Source organism: Daphnia magna, linkage group LG1 (genome assembly GCF_020631705.1).
Source record: "Daphnia magna isolate NIES linkage group LG1, ASM2063170v1.1, whole genome shotgun sequence".
NCBI lineage: Eukaryota > Metazoa > Arthropoda > Branchiopoda > Diplostraca > Daphniidae > Daphnia > Daphnia magna.
In genome coordinates, this window is record NC_059182.1 from 12,754,400 (window position 1) to 12,770,016 (window position 15,617).

The 15,617-nt window shown below is 39.8% G+C and overlaps 3 protein-coding genes across 3 annotated transcripts; all 3 read right to left on the reverse strand.

Annotated features, from left to right (window-relative positions):
• Positions 1–644: 644 nt before the first annotated feature.
• LOC116917549 (stress-70 protein, mitochondrial) lies at positions 645–3,338 on the reverse strand. The gene is made up of 6 exons (XM_032923060.2): positions 3,128–3,338; positions 2,793–2,979; positions 2,607–2,730; positions 2,284–2,482; positions 1,632–2,223; positions 645–1,548 (listed from the first exon to the last, which is right to left on the reverse strand). The coding sequence occupies exons 1-6, from the start codon at positions 3,227–3,229 to the stop codon at positions 701–703; spliced, it is 2,052 nt and encodes a 683-aa protein (XP_032778951.2). The 5' UTR covers positions 3,230–3,338; the 3' UTR covers positions 645–700.
• Positions 3,339–3,555: 217 nt separating this feature from the next.
• Positions 3,556–10,605, reverse strand: LOC116917493. Its single transcript, XM_032923005.2, is given in 14 exon segments — positions 3,556–3,930; positions 4,025–4,219; positions 4,280–4,591; positions 4,698–5,071; positions 5,137–5,682; positions 5,782–5,987; positions 6,051–6,185; positions 6,276–6,446; positions 6,517–6,800; positions 6,867–7,175; positions 7,306–7,726; positions 7,728–7,866; positions 7,956–9,104; positions 9,184–10,605. Coding segments are annotated over 14 exon segments (5,091 nt in total). The 5' UTR covers positions 10,005–10,605; the 3' UTR covers positions 3,556–3,901.
• A 795-nt stretch (positions 10,606–11,400) lies between these two features.
• Positions 11,401–14,269, reverse strand: LOC116917559 (drebrin-like protein B). The gene is given in 9 exon segments (XM_032923073.2): positions 11,401–11,804; positions 11,865–11,930; positions 12,001–12,832; positions 12,901–13,065; positions 13,127–13,342; positions 13,402–13,440; positions 13,442–13,515; positions 13,659–13,847; positions 14,110–14,269. Coding segments are annotated over 8 exon segments (1,605 nt in total). The 5' UTR covers positions 13,798–13,847; positions 14,110–14,269; the 3' UTR covers positions 11,401–11,730.
• Between the last annotated feature and the right edge of the window lie 1,348 nt (positions 14,270–15,617).

A 15,617-nucleotide genomic window follows, 5' to 3' on the forward strand; every position in this document is an offset into this window, starting at 1 on the left:
TGTTTTCCCAAAATGGTAATTGGCGTCTGCTAAGAGACCGAGAGGATTTGCTTTTGAATACCAAGTTTTTTCAGATATTTTTCCTTCATATTACCGTAATTTTCTTTAAAAAAAAAAACCTTTTCACCTTTCACAGACAATGCGATAGCTTTTCCATGAAGAAATGCATTTGTCTTTGCCAATTTTCTCCATATTCATTTAAAGGTTAAATGTCTTTGAATCTTGATATGACCGCCCTAGCACTCGACTAGCTTGTTCCAATGACACGACAATTAGAAGTAGAAACATTGATTTACTGAAAGCCAGAAGCAAGGATTCCTCCACTTTGTACACAACAAAAGCAAAATCACGATTTTAAATAAAAATTTGGTCTATTTATCGTTTGGTTGGAACTACAGCATGATTGAAGATTGTGACGACTATACTTTGTTGACTCATTGGTTACATGTTAGAAAAGACGATATTAACCACAAGTGCTCGTCGATGGCCACAAATAAGTAAACAAATCACCCTTGGAACGAAGGAAACAACACTGAATGAATGAGCACTTGTGAAGAAGACCCTCTTAACTCGTGTGATGCCAGATGATCAACGTGTTGGGCGATACAGACAAATTCCGCCAAACAGTAGCCATTTAAGACATACAAGTTTAACTGTTTATTGTAACACGCAAGTTCAATAATTATTTTAACATACAATCCTATTGCTTATCTTCTTTCTTATCCGTACTCCCTGTGCTGTCACCACTGTTGGTACTTCCACCGCTGCTTTCGCGATCTGCAGCCATTTTCTTGTATGCCATCTCGAAAAGTTTTAGAGATGCTTGTTGAAGATCATTTGTCGTCTTCTTGATCTCCTCGGGTGTTTTTGAATCTTTGTTTACCAACATATCTCTAACTGCCGAAATTTGCTCGCGGAGCTTAGAGCATTCTTCTGCTGGGAGTTGTTCTTTAAATTCTTCCATTTTGGACTCCGTGTCATGAACGATACCTTCGGCATGATTCACAGCTTCGACGCGATCGCGTTTTACTTGATCTTCCTTGGCGAACTGCTCAGCGTTGCGTACCATGTTTTCGATTTCATCTTTAGACAATCCACCGCTAGACTGAATAACAATCTGCTGCTCTTTGCCGGTGCCCTTGTCACGAGCTGATACGTGGACAATGCCGTTAGCGTCGATATCGAATGTGACTTCAATTTGGGGGACACCGCGAGGAGCAGGTGGGATTCCAATAAGTGAAAATTGCCCAAGGATTTTGTTGTCGGCTGCCATTTCACGTTCTCCTTGATATACCTTGATTTCTACTTGCGTCTGACCGTCAGCTGCTGTGCTGAAAACTTGAGATTTTTTCGTAGGAATGGTTGTGTTGCGCTGGATGAGTTTCGTGAAAACCCCTCCTAACGTCTCAATGCCCAAACTCAATGGTGTGACGTCCAAGAGAAGAATATCGGTAACACCACCAGAAAGTACGCCGCCTTGGATGGCAGCACCAACGGCAACGGCTTCGTCTGGGTTCACGGCTTTGCTCGGAACTCGCCCGAAAATGTCTGTTAACAGACAATACAAAAAACATAACGAAAACCAATAAACAAATTGAATGGGACAAAGAAAATGAGTTTGTTGCGCATACCTTTGACGGTTTCTTGTACTTTAGGCATACGTGTCATGCCTCCAACTAGAAGAACATCCCCAATGTCATTTTTGCTAACTTCTGCGTCTTTCAAAGCTTTTTGGCATGGGCCGACAGTACGCTTAATCAAATCTCCAACCAAACTCTCAAGCTTGGAACGCGACATTTTCAGGTTCATGTGTTTGGGCCCAGATGAATCCATCGTCAGGTAAGGCAAGTTAATATCTGTTTGCATGGATGACGACAACTCGATTTTAGCCTTTTCTGCAGCCTCTTTTACTCGTTGCATTGCCATAGGATCCTTGGTAATATCAAGACCCTGGTCACGCTTGAACTCGTTTACGAGGAAGTTCACCAAAGCATTATCGAAATCTTCTCCACCCAAGAAGGTGTCTCCATTTGTCGACTTAACCTCAAAGACACCTTTTTGTATCTCTAAGATGGAAATATCGAATGTTCCACCTCCCAAATCGTATACGGCGATGATTTTATCATCTGACTTGTCCATTCCATAGGCGAGTGCAGCTGCCGTTGGCTCGTTAATGACACGCAAAACGTTCAAACCAGAAATTTGACCAGCATCTTTCGTTGCCTAATTATATGGTATGAATACATGGACAGTTGGCTTAAGAAACTCAAAGTATCGTCTAACCTGTCGTTGGGAATCATTGAAATAGGCTGGAACGGTAACGACTGCATTCTTGACGGGAGTACCTAAGTAAGCTTCAGCAGTTTCTTTCATCTTTGTAAGAACGAAGGCTCCGATTTGGGAAGGGGAGTATAGTTTTCCTTGTGCCTCTACCCACGCGTCACCGTTGGATGCACGGACAATTTTGTACGAAACGGTTTTCCTGCATACAGATACATTTTAATTTTACATACATTCACTAAAACACCCTAATAGTTCATTACATTTTACCCAAAGAAAAAAGAAAGAAAGAAAAAGAAATGTAAAAATAAAAAAATAGTACTTACATGTCCTTCTTAACCTCTGGATCTTCAAATTTCCGACCAATCAGACGTTTGGTAGCATACAACGTGTTTTGAGCATTAGTTACTGCTTGACGCTTTGCAGGCATGCCAGCAAGACGTTCACCATCTAGCATCATGATTAAAATAATCTGATGAATACTATCAATTCCAAGGGATGATGTAACCTACCCTTTGTGAATGCAATAACTGATGGTGTTGTTCTTGAGCCTTCAGCATTTTCAATAACTTTAGGAGTTTGACCTTCCATTACAGCAACACATGAGTTGGTTGTTCCCAAATCAATTCCAATAACAGGGCCTTTAACTCCATCTGATTTAAATCTTCTCTGCAACTCCCACAGGGAACATGAATTATTCTACAAATAAGAAATTGTGATAAAAATTAACATAAAAAACACTCAAAACAATGGGAAAGTTATTGATCATTTCATCTAAGCCACATAGAAAGCAAGAAAATTGTTAAGTTAATATAACTTTCATTTCACTAAGAATTTGCCGTCTTACTTTCTGACAAAACTGTGTAATTCCACGCCCTTGAAATACATCGGATGCGAGGATTGTACAGTCTTTCAGAGGACGGGTACACAATCTTGCGGCTTGTAACATTTTGTCGGTGAAAATTTAACGTTCGATTGTGCAGAGATCCGGCTTGCAGTCTCGACAAAACACGTGGTGATGTAACTGAGGAAGAACGTTAGGAAAATGTACAGAAGACTATTCCAGAAAAAGTTGCCAGTGCTACGAAAAGCCGCTGCTATAGAACTAGCGACCGGAGCCCTCTGGAGGCCAATCATACATTTTTGTTGGTTCCTCCCTGCTTCATGGCTCTCGGAGTCCAGGGTAAATTACTTCCCATAGTTCATTTTCGTAGTTTCTTCTCAGATCCTTTTCCCCTGTTTCTTAAATGGGCAAAAAGGATACGATGAAAAAAGTTTTGAAAGCAAGAAAAAATGTATTGCATAATTCTGTGTTTACAAACGAACTATATCTTGGCTTGACAAAATGAACGTCATTAATAAGAAATCAGATCCGGCGAAATACGCTTTTGACTTATGACACGTGAGAATGGTGACAAGTGGTAGCATGGTGATAAAGAAGTATGGAAGAACTTTTTCCGAAGAAGAATATTTTTTGCGAAGGCTCCCAGCCATTTTTGGCAGCTTACTTCAACGTACACTCACACTTTCACACGTAAGTTGAAAAATTAAGAGAAAGATAGCGAGTAGCAAATAGAACTTGTCCTGAGTATTTATTTATTGGCATTATGGATAGCCATGGCTATCGGGATGCCAATATTGCATCAAAACCTAGTAAGTAAGAAAAAATCACAATTATCATTTAGTGTAGATGGCGGACGCCTGGATAGGCTTGATTACGGAAGAAACCAAAATAAAGACTTACGAGATTTATTTTTCAGAGCTGCATCTTGGTAATCACTCATAGCTCCTGCTATCACGTTACAATAGGTTTTACATTCGCTAATTTTTCCTAGGGTTTTGATTACTTGCAATATAACGTTCGAAAGCACATACTCTTTGTTTACCAAATTTGGGTCGAACGCATTGACGGGTATTTTCGCAACAACTTCGTGAAATTCTTTAAAAATGTTTTATGTTAAGCGAATTGGAAAGAGGAAGAGTGATTTATGCTACTGACCTATTGCGAAATTTATGGAGTGACAGATATCATCCACGACACCTTCAAAGAAATCTTCTTCTTCATTTTTTGAAAAATCCACATGCACAGAGCACTCAGAGAGAAAAAGGAGTAATTCCGGGTGGTTTATGGAATCTTCCAAAGGTAGTTGAAAAATGCGCACCATCTTTAGAAATTGTTTGACAATTTCAAGTTGAGTTATTTTTTCATCTTCGTCACAGGTATTGAAGTTTTGCAAATAGTGAAGAAGAACGAAAAAAACGAGATCCAATAATGCATGTTGGTGTCGACGTTCGAGTGTTTTAGCATCACCTGAATACCCAAAATAATTTCACAGTTAAAACGAGGAAAAAAAAAAATAAATAAAAAAATATTTCAGCTACACGTAACTGATGTAAATAATTATCACTTCGAGTACCTTTTTCGCACGCGCAGCTTATAATGTTGATGAAAATATCCCCAGGAGATAATTCCCGGTTTTCTTCAGGCGAATATAAGGGATTTGTTTTCATCATACGCACGAGACTTGCGAGCATCGGGCACCTCCTACTTTCAGAATAGTACTGCAGAAACAATCTAGTGACGGCTTGAAAATTCCTGTTCTTGAACTCTGCCAAAAGTTCATCTTCTGTTCCATAAGAAGGCTCAACAACGACACTGGGCCCTTGTTCTGGCTCACTGTCTTCGATGAAAACCGGCTCTACTTCGGGCGACTCCGGTTCGAACAGATTAAGAGCAAGCGACTGGGAGGGTCTCGGCACCTCTAATGGAATGAATGGTGGGGCTGGATTTCTGCATGCAGAAAATCAAAGCATAAAGTAGTTTGTTAAGAAGTAATAAAGCTACTGTAAGATTACGTTTCGGACAACGGAGCGACACGAGGGGGTGATACGGGGATGGAAGGCATGAGTGATCCCGATGGTGTTGGAGCAGTCCTATTAGAGGTTGGCCTGGTTAAATTTTCGGCGTGATTTCGTATGAAATATGCAGCAGGTGCCGATGGATGAGGTGCGTTGACAACAGGATGGCCCACCCGAATGGGCGGAGGCTGTGACCGATACAACTCTACTGGTGGTATGCTAGGAGGCGGAGCTCGATTTACGATTGCCGGTGGCACGGCAAGAATTGAAGGCCGATGATGCACTGCCGGTGGCACGGCAAGAATTGAAGGCCGATGATGCACTGCCGGTTGCCCGGCAAGAATTGAAGGCCGATGATGCCCTGCTGATGGAAAATTCGGCATCTGGGGTCGATTAGTATGTAATGGTGGCATGAATGGAGGCTGAAACGGATTCTTTTGAGGCATCGAAGGCTGAGCCCTGTGCAGTGGTAGCGTAGGATCATGGGAAGAATGGTTGATCATTCCGTTAGGCGCATATTGTGGCGTAACAAACTGCGAATGCCTATAAATAATAGAACGAAGATGAGTCCCAAATTGACAGAGACAGACAGATTACACCAAGCATTCATAATAAAAAGGCGTTATCAAAGTAATTATTTACATTTCGTTGCCTTTCGGACGGCGCACGATTCCACTGTATCTATCGTACCAGTCCACTAAACCATAATCTCTGAGCCTATTGAGCACTTCGTCACGTCGTTGTGGTCCTAATTCTACAAGGGCTTGTGGCCCAATACCACTAAACAAACGACAAACTCGCTCAAGTTTTGGCTGATCAAGTGCCGTAGAAAATAAGAAGACCAACACCTAGAAGGAGCATCAAATAATGGAATTGAAAATAACGTAATTTGAGAAAAATTTAAAAAATACTTCATTTGTCGGATAGTAAGATTGAGGGTAATGCAAAATTGCAAATTCAACAACTTTACAAATAAAATCCCATCCTTTCATATTGTGATTATTCACTAGTATTACAATGATTTTATTGAAGGAATGGAGCGAGATCTGGATAGAGAAAACAACCGGTAATATTACTATTTTTATTTTTATGGAACGGTAAAAAATGTTCTGTTACGAAAAAAAAAATATATATACCTTTAAATTGTTGGACTCACAGCGCTCGTATAGAGTCACTAGTTTGTTCGCAATGCGCGGCAAAGCAATCGGTGTTTGTTTGATGATTTGGTCTATGAATTCAGTAACCAATGGCAGTTTGGGATTGTTCAGCATTTCCAAAGCAACTAGTAGTTGTTCCTGCCGATTATCCTTTGTCATAACATAAAGAAAAATGAAGTTCAATGCCTCAATGGTTTTATTCGACTGTAGCAACTTTTACCTTCATGAGGGCGTGGATAACGGTACCGACAATTTGCGATCCGATAGGCTCGTGTAGAGATTTGTTTAGCGGCGAATCAACATTTGTCATTGCAAAAACCAATCTGGAAGCCGTCTGAATACAATTTCCGTTTTTGTTGCACAAGTATTGGATATGATCCAAAACGGAATCTAAACAATGGCTGTAATCACATTTTTTGTTTGCCAGATCGCTTACCGCACACTTTCCTGTGCGAATAAACGAGTAACATAACCCCCGGCTGTTCGATTGCTCATCTGAAAATACTAAAGCGTAAGTTTTTACAACTCAAACTACTAAACAAAAAAAAAGAGGTCATCTTCTAAATTTACCTCGAGGAAGTGAGGGATGGGATATGGTTGGTGCAGTGTTTCTGAGAATGACTGACGGTTTTACTTGAACTGCAGGTACGTTCGTTTTGTTCGATGTTGCCGCAGTGTTCGGGGGTGTTGGTTGAATATCTTTTTCACATACTATCCTGGTTGACTCATTGATAATTTTATTGGCAGGAAGTTTCAGGGGTTGCGATTCGTGTAATTCCTCATCTTCATCGTAGCCGTAATCAAAAATTTCTTCGTCGTTTAGTCCAATATCCAGTACATCCCCATCTTCGGAGTCATTTTCTTCCGAATCTTGTGCTTCTAGGTAGTATTTAATAGAAAAATAAATAAAGAAAAAATTAAGAAATAAAACAAAAAAAGGAAAAATAAATAGTGAATTTTTTATAGTTCACTATTGCAACTTTTCATAAAAAGGAGAAGAATTTCGTACCGTCCACTCTTTCGAGAACAGTTGAAACGTTGGGGATTAGTTCTGGACTGTGTCGCCGTGGGGACAGAGGAACCGCCGGGGATGAAAGATGTGATTTTTTTGGACTGGTGGCTTGTGCATTCTCTTCAGACACGGATGCACGGCTAATCTTTCTCGCTGTATCCTCTATTTCAATCAGAGCAGTTGTTCTTAGTGCACATTGAGCTGTGGTACACAGAGTATCCGATGCAGTAGATCCAGTGGGTGACAAACATGCTCGTTCCATGGATTCCTGTACAATGTAATTCATACCAAGAGCACTCCCATTTTGTTGAATGGCAGAGGAGCCGTTGCTAATTCGTTGGTTCTCCATAGGGCATTTTGTAGAAGTTAACTGACAAGTTTGGCTCATTGATTTCTCATAGTAGACAATAGATTCATTCTTCCTCTTTTGATTCGTTTTCTGACGATTCGGAATCAGATGAAGAACTGCTCGAACTTGAGTAGATAAACCGCCTTCCTCCTCGCTCTTGGGGTATCGATTTCAGTTTTTCCTCGTCGATCTTGCGTACAGGCGGATGGCTATGATCACAAAGAGAAAAAAGAAACAATGAAAAATTATTAGCGAAAATGAAATTTGCATAACATCTCCTGTAAGACGGAAAACTTACAACGGCCTAATTCCTTTGACGGGTTCCCTCGGTGATGATTCCGGAACATAATGAAGATCTTCAAGTATAGTGGGAATGTAGTTTTCTCGGGATGGATCATCAGGGACTTGCTCATGCTCGTGTAACTGAGTACGTGGGCTTATACTTCGGATTGTTGCAAGCTGTTCGGGAAAATTTACTGATTTGTTATTCCGATTTTTCGGCAAAATGCAAAGAATCGGAGGAGCTACTTTGCCACTTAGTTGAAAGGAAGAAGTTGACGCAGGGGGTTCAATGGTACTTCCTATGTTTGATGAAACTTGAGGAAGCTCGCTCGATTTCGAAACCGAGTTCTTGACATGTTCTGGTTCGGGTGTACGCACCGACACCCCGTCTTCAAATAACGATGACGTGGGAGTTTTTAATGCTTGATCAAGGTTCTCTTGCAATAAAGATGGCAAACCGACGGTTGCAGGAGGTGTCAATTTGGGGATTCGGAATTTATTTGAATTCCCTACAGCCGTCTGATCTTTTCGAGATTTGGTTATTTCCTTTTGCCCCTTTTCCTTTGACGATTTCGATGGTTTGGAAATGTCACTAGTTTTGGTTTTTTGGCTTTCTTTTTTTTTTTGCTCCTTCTCTTTACGTTTTCCCTTTTCGGAACTTTTTTCCTTTTTTTCGCCTTTAGAAGACTTATTATGACGACCCAATTCGTTGGTTTTCTCCTGCTTGTTCATTTGTTGGCCTTCAACACTGCAACTTTTGCTTGATCGAGATTCCTCGTCTTCGTCGTCATCGTAATCCAATCCGTCGAAATCAAATGGTTGTGACTTACTTATTCCTATATCATCCTTCGATGTAGAAATATCTTCTTCGCTGTCATTGCCAAACAACTCAAGCACTTTATTAGTTCCACCATTTTTTTTATCTGACTTCTTGAAGGAACGATGCTCAGCATCAACTGAATTTAGACGAGGTCGCTTCTTTGGTCGTGGCTCATCCGTAGGAGATACCGATGAATTCCGATTGACGCCGTACTGTTCTAAAACATCCTTTGTCAGGCGGTTAACTAAAACACATGGTGACTTTACAGGGGTTTCATTCTTTGTGTTTGAACCGGAATCGGAATTCGGTGGGGTAGATAATGTCATCGTTGGATCGTTGGAACTCCTAAGACAATGGAAATAAATTCAACGTTAAAATTCATTTTTACATAGTTAAACAATGAAAGCAAATTTATTATTGGTACTTTTGTGGCACAAGTGCACCAAGCGGCGAAGGTGTAAGACATGAACGGGATGTTGCGATGATCAACTCAAGCTCGTTAATTCGACGTTGAAGGCACTCGATCTCAGGTAACGGTTCAGTCTGAGTGGATTTGTCGACAATAGCTCGCCAAGATGAATCACCATTGATCTTGGGATTAGATTTTGATCCTTGACATGATACAAAATTATTTCGAGCTTCTGGAAACTTGGCTTTTACTTGTTGGTTCTTTCTTGGAGAAGTAAACTTTTCCTTGTTGGTTGAGCAGGATTCGATATAAGGAGAAGCTTCAACATGAGATTCAGTATCCGCATCATGACGTTCCATTCCAAGACGAAGAATTAACCGTGTGTCGCTAACATTTCTTACGCTGTAATCTTGAGAATCTCGCTCTTTACTCGCTTTTTGTTTTTGCAATTTCCCATGATTGTCTTGACTTGAAATCCTTGCATTTGCAAAGCTTTCCTCGTTTCTTGTAAAACTGCCACTTCTCGAGCGTTTTTTCCCTTTTCGTTCCTCTTGTTCTTTTCTGCTCTTCTTCAAGATTGTTGAAGATAAATCCCGAATCCTTACATAGCAATTTCCGAGCACCTGTGCTTTCGCCTTTGCTTGCAAATTTTCAGGAAGGAGACTCAAATCAATATGTATTGTTGTCTGTGGTGTATCACAATGTTCAGTCATTTCAATGACTGGTGACTTGACTCTGAATCCAGGCATGCTAGGCACTGTTGCAAAGTTAGGTAACGAAGCTGTGGCCAATTGTAACTCAAGAGATTTCTTTCCATTGACAACCAAAGAATCCATATTTGCATCATTGTTGTTCTTGCTTGAAGCTGTGTTAACACACCAAGAACATGGTATTGTGGTAATGTTGCAGGTGCATTTTTTTGTAGCTAGTACACGACAACAGCTGCATTGAGGACTTTTTTCATTAACAACTGTTCTGCACCCACATGAAATACATTGTCTTTGACCACATCTATACTTGGTTGTTTCCAAAAATTTTTTTAAACGGCAGGAATTGCAAGACAATAGCATTCCTACCATCTCACAGTTGTCAGGACAAATGTTTTTGTTGTCTTTGTGAAAATATTCATCACAGTTAAACAAAAACCATTTCCAACATTGGCGACATGAGTTTTCTTTAAAATCACTTCGAGAAAAAAATTTTTCACATACAGGGCACTGACGAATGCCAGATTGTCCAGGCTCATTCTCCATTGTTAAAATGTGTTTGATTTCGACAACATATACTTCCGTTTGTCTGTTTTTCACATTGTAGATGGAAGCTTCAACGCGAAAGAAACCTGAAAGATCTATTGAGAGGTATCTTCCAGTAATTTATAAAAAACCTGTCATAAAAACATCCTACACTTTACATGTGGCAGACGCTTTTCAAAATCTTTTACTAGTACCCCCTAGCGGCTTGGAACGTGTGACTACTTGTTGCAGGTAGGGCTTGGCCCCGGTTTGGTTATAAGCGGTGTAACCCATTGACCACCGCCAAAAATTAGTCGATTTTGGGCGATCCGGGTTGACCGGATAGACTATTTTTCTATTTTTCAAGCTGTGTAGAAACCCAGTTTTTCTGGGTAAACCGGGTCTACGCACCGTCAACTTAACAGGAGGTGGCTTCAATGGCGCCAAGTTTAAAAAAAACGGGTCTTTTACAGAGAAGTAGTTTGTAATACGAAACCAACAACGAACGACTGCATATACGCAATGACGGCAATGACTTGGATATGCTTTATTGCTATGCTATGTTATGCTATGCTTTCGCGAAGGGAAAATAGTCGGAAATTAGGTACCACTGTGTCAGAACATATATGGTACCAAATGATACTTGCGCGCCAGCTGAAACCAGGTTTAATTGCTGTCTCATAAACAAGAAAGGAACGAAACCCAGTTAAATGACTAATAAACTTTCTGGGAAGGAATGGGAATGAACGGGAAAGCAATCTTCGTAAGCCGGGTTTAGAACTGAATAAAAGAGCTGGGTTGGGTTTGGAATTTCATTGCCCACTGGAAACCCGAGTAGGTGGTGAGAAAAAAGAAAAAGAAAAAAGAAAAAGAAAAAGAAAAAGAAAAAGGAAAAAGGAAAGAGAAAAAGGAAAGAAAAAAAAAAAAAAAACAGACGAACCTCAAGTATTTTTTACTTATACAATTTGAGCGTAGAAATTATGAAAAGTACACTCTTTACTAAGTTTTTCGACTTTTTTACCTTGTATTGCACAGTTTGCTCGTTTTAATAATGCATGAAACAGCTGGAAAGTGGGAAGAAATCAGGCATTCGTAAGTAGTTGAGCTTTTTGTGTACGTAAACAGTTTTTAAAAGCAAGTAAAACTCAAAAACACGATTAGGTTTTGCTACGTTAGAAAGCGCGGAAATGTTTGTGAATGTTAACCATGTGTATAAGATGGATAGAGAATGTTCCAGTTTCAGAATAAGTTTGTTTTGTGCCGATCCAAGTGTAGGAAACTTTGGGGATCAAAATCAATATAAAGTATTGATATGCTACTCTTGTTTGATTCATTCAATTAATTCGACATAATTGGCTGGGAATAGCCCATAGGTCCCGTCTGGACCGATTCCTTGCCACCATCCTACACGGTACACAGCTTTAGTTATGAAAGACAAATGCTAAATTCTTGAAGAGCGCTTACCTTCGTCTATTTGATCAATATTGGTTATGACATCTCCAGGATCGAAAGATATTTCTCCAGGCTCACCTAGTGATAAGGAGGAATGCGGTTAAACAAAATAAATGAAAAAAGTCACGTATTTTACACCACAAATTACCTGCTTGATAATCGTAAAGTGCGCGTGCTCTAATACCGAAACTACTAATTTCAGTCTCAACCACATTGTTCATTTGGGTTTCTCCCACGTCCTCTACTGGTTCTGTTTCCCAATTTTGTTCCTCTTCATAGTTAACATCCTCATAGTATTGTTCATTAGCATCGCTAGGTATAGCTGCAACAGGTGAAAGGGTAGTTTCTAGTTGCTCGGTAGGCGGAGGTGACGAAGGTAATTCGGGAGGCGGATCAGCAAATTCGGGGGCAGGTGGAACAATAGCAGCTGGTGTGGGGGAGTCAGGAATCCAATCACTTTTCACTGGCGGTAGCGACGATATAGAAGAGGAGTGCCCATTGGAAGAATTGTTCGCATAAAAGTTGGTTTGAATCGAAGTTTGCCGAACAATAATAGGGGTCGGTGATGCTGGAGATGGAGAGGCAGGAGACGGCGATACAGGGCTCGGAGATGGTGGCCATTTAGCACCAACTTTGCTCGGGGCACTCGGGGTGGGACTTGGGGAGGACATATTTGAACTGCTGCTTCTCCTTGATATTGACAGTTGACCAGCTGAAGTATTTTGTTCAAAGATGGCTTTTGCATCGATGCTGCGTTGTTTAATGAGTGATTGAGCTTCGTTATTTCTTTGCCGACGAAGTATCTCACTACGCATCCGTCGTTCCTCGTCATCTTTATCGTCATCCTGCTTTTGTTTTGCCCATTTAGCTTTCTCAGCTTCCGCCGAAGTAATATTAGCTTTTTCTTCTGCTTGACGAAGCTCGGAAATGCTTCGCATTCTTGCCAACACCTGATTTTCTCGGGCGCGGCTACCCTCCATCTAGAATGTGAATTATTTGGATGTAAAATACACACACACACACACACACAAACTGAAGGACGCTGAACCTCTCTTTTCTTTAATTCTTCCTCGCGACGCTTAGATTCCTCTTCTTTACGTCGTTGCTCTTCCATTTGACGTTTCTTCTCTTCTTCTTCTTCTTGCGCCCAAAAACTATCTCGGGCTTTTGCGTCTATCTCTTGAGTAGGATTGACTCTCTTGTAAATAGTACCCTAAATAAATCAATTAAATTTGCTGCATTTCATTAACAAAAGAGAGTTAAGCTTGACTTACTACAGGGCCAGTTGGTTCATCCTCCCGGGATTCCAAACGACCAAAATTATAAATAGACCCCGTAGATTTGGCCACTTTATCTGTTATAGCTTCTTCATCGACCTCGTCTTCAGTTCTTGCGTTTACCGTTACATGAATTCCTTTGAAAAACTTCTGAATTGCTCCCAAATGATTGGTGCAAGTTCCTTTGCGAATACCAGGTGCACTCTCACCTTGCTTAAAAATAGATAGTTTAGAATGGTTATTGTTATTCACAGTGATTGAAAAGAAAATACCCAGTTAATTAGCACATATTTTGGAAGGCTTGTTTTAGAGATCCTTCACTCTGCAGAATGCATACATTATTTTACAGCTGTTTAAGTCCTCTGCAAGTTCTGTGATACCTCCATCTACATACAGTTACAGTAAAAGAATGAAAAAGTTAAGTTTATATCATGGTAATGGTGGAACGTACATCTACTCTGCCAATAACGGATCAAAAGATAAATAAAAAAAAAAGAAAAAGAAAAAAAAACACAAAATTTAATATTACCTCCTTTTCCAGCAAGCTTCAAGTCATATGACTGTCCATCATAGGAAAACAAGGCCCAATTTGTTGGCTTTTTATCATCAACAACTTCTTTCCAGGCTTGAAGCATTTCATCCTGGTATTTGACTAGGTTCAGGGCCATTTCCAATGAACAGGATTATTTGTTGTCTTTCACTTGTAAAAGAAATATCACTGGAATTTATAAATGAAAAAGTTTTATAATCCCACTGTTTATTATTCTAACCAGAACCACTTCTATAAAGTTTAATATAAAGTGAAGGAATATTCCTAGCCACCCAAGCCAAAAACTTACAAAGGAATGTTCACTTGCAAAGGAAGAAAGAGCCGGCCTTATATGCATCACCATAAAACTACGAACTAATCGCAGATCGTGACGATAGCCTACGGATAACCAATGACGTGTTCTGAAAGAGATAACCAAAACACTACTCACATTTTTCTTTGTTAAGGCGGTCTAATCCGAAAAAAATATGGGCTCTACAAAAATGTTTATCACAAAATGTTGGCTAATTTTCACCTGCTGGAAGAAATCACAGGACTCCCTTCCTTTTCTTCCTTTAGATTTGACGTTAATACGAATAGTGGTTCGGCAGCGAACTCTCTTCTCATCAGGCGCGAAGCTGAAGTGTAAGATGGTTTTGGTTTGTCACTTGTCAGTTTTCTGTATTCATAAAGAAGAATCTATCATGCAAGAAGGAAACTGTTGGGTCTGCTGCTTTTCGGGAAATTCCAGTTTCACAACACAGCGCGCACGCATCTTTTCAATAGTCGGATTCTTTTCTTCTTTAAGTTTTAGGATGAGGAAGAAAAGAGGAACGGTTTTTTTTAAGGGTTCAATAGCTTTTTAAAATTGTTGCACCGCTTCAAAAAATTTATCTCTGAGCTAAATGTGTCCAACGCTATCACAAAGCGCTTTCTAAAGCGCACACCACTTGGCTTTAATCCCTAAACAAATTGATAAATCATTACGACAAGAGAAAATGCAGCCTAAACTTAAATTTCATATAATTTGACCATATTCCATGGATTAATGAATCAAATTAAACTTAAAATCACAGAAATATTTTATGTATGGCCATCCCGAACGACCAGGGCCATCAAGTGTGTCATTTACGGGAGGGACGAAAGAAACTGCAGAAAGAATTGCGTGAATGTGATCCACCTTCATGAGAAGAATAAAAGAAAAAGACTTGCGCCACCATCGTAAAATACTTTGAAACGGTTTGTCAATGTTTTGTTTGTTTGTTTTTAAATACGTATAACGTTAATTAGAAAACATGTAATTCATTGCAGCTTGAATCAGTCATGGACAAAAACCAAAGAAACTTTTTTCACAATTTGCACGCATAAGAGAAAATATCGAAATACAGCAGAATTGTTTCCAATACAAATACATTTCCTTGCACGGAGATCTTTCTTGTATATACCATATTATTCGATGAAAATCTATGACAAGCCCATAAAGTTGGTTTGGGAGAACTGAGTCCCAACTCACGATGCATGTTATATTCTATGTTACCTAGGATTTTAAGGGATAGGATAGGACATCGATCGGATAGGATGAGGGTCCGAGAAATAGATTAGTCGCAAATGGAATGTATTGCTCCCATCAAGTTTCTTACGGAGCAAGAGACGAAGTAAGAAGAGCAAGATCCATGTACGATAGCGATTTATTTTAAAGAAAAAGCCATAAGCGCCATGTCAAATCCACTGATATAGTTGATCGTACTGTGGGCAAGAGACAACAGTTACTAGTTACTAAGAACTAACACGTGTATGACTGGAACTTCACGATAATAAATACATAGTATACATACATATTAACTTGATGGAAAATCAAAGTGAGTTCAAATGCTTCGACCATGTAGTTGTAAATCGAAACGAAGTATCGCCAACTGTCTGTCAAATTTCTCATAAATAAAAAAGAGGGGGGAGAAACAG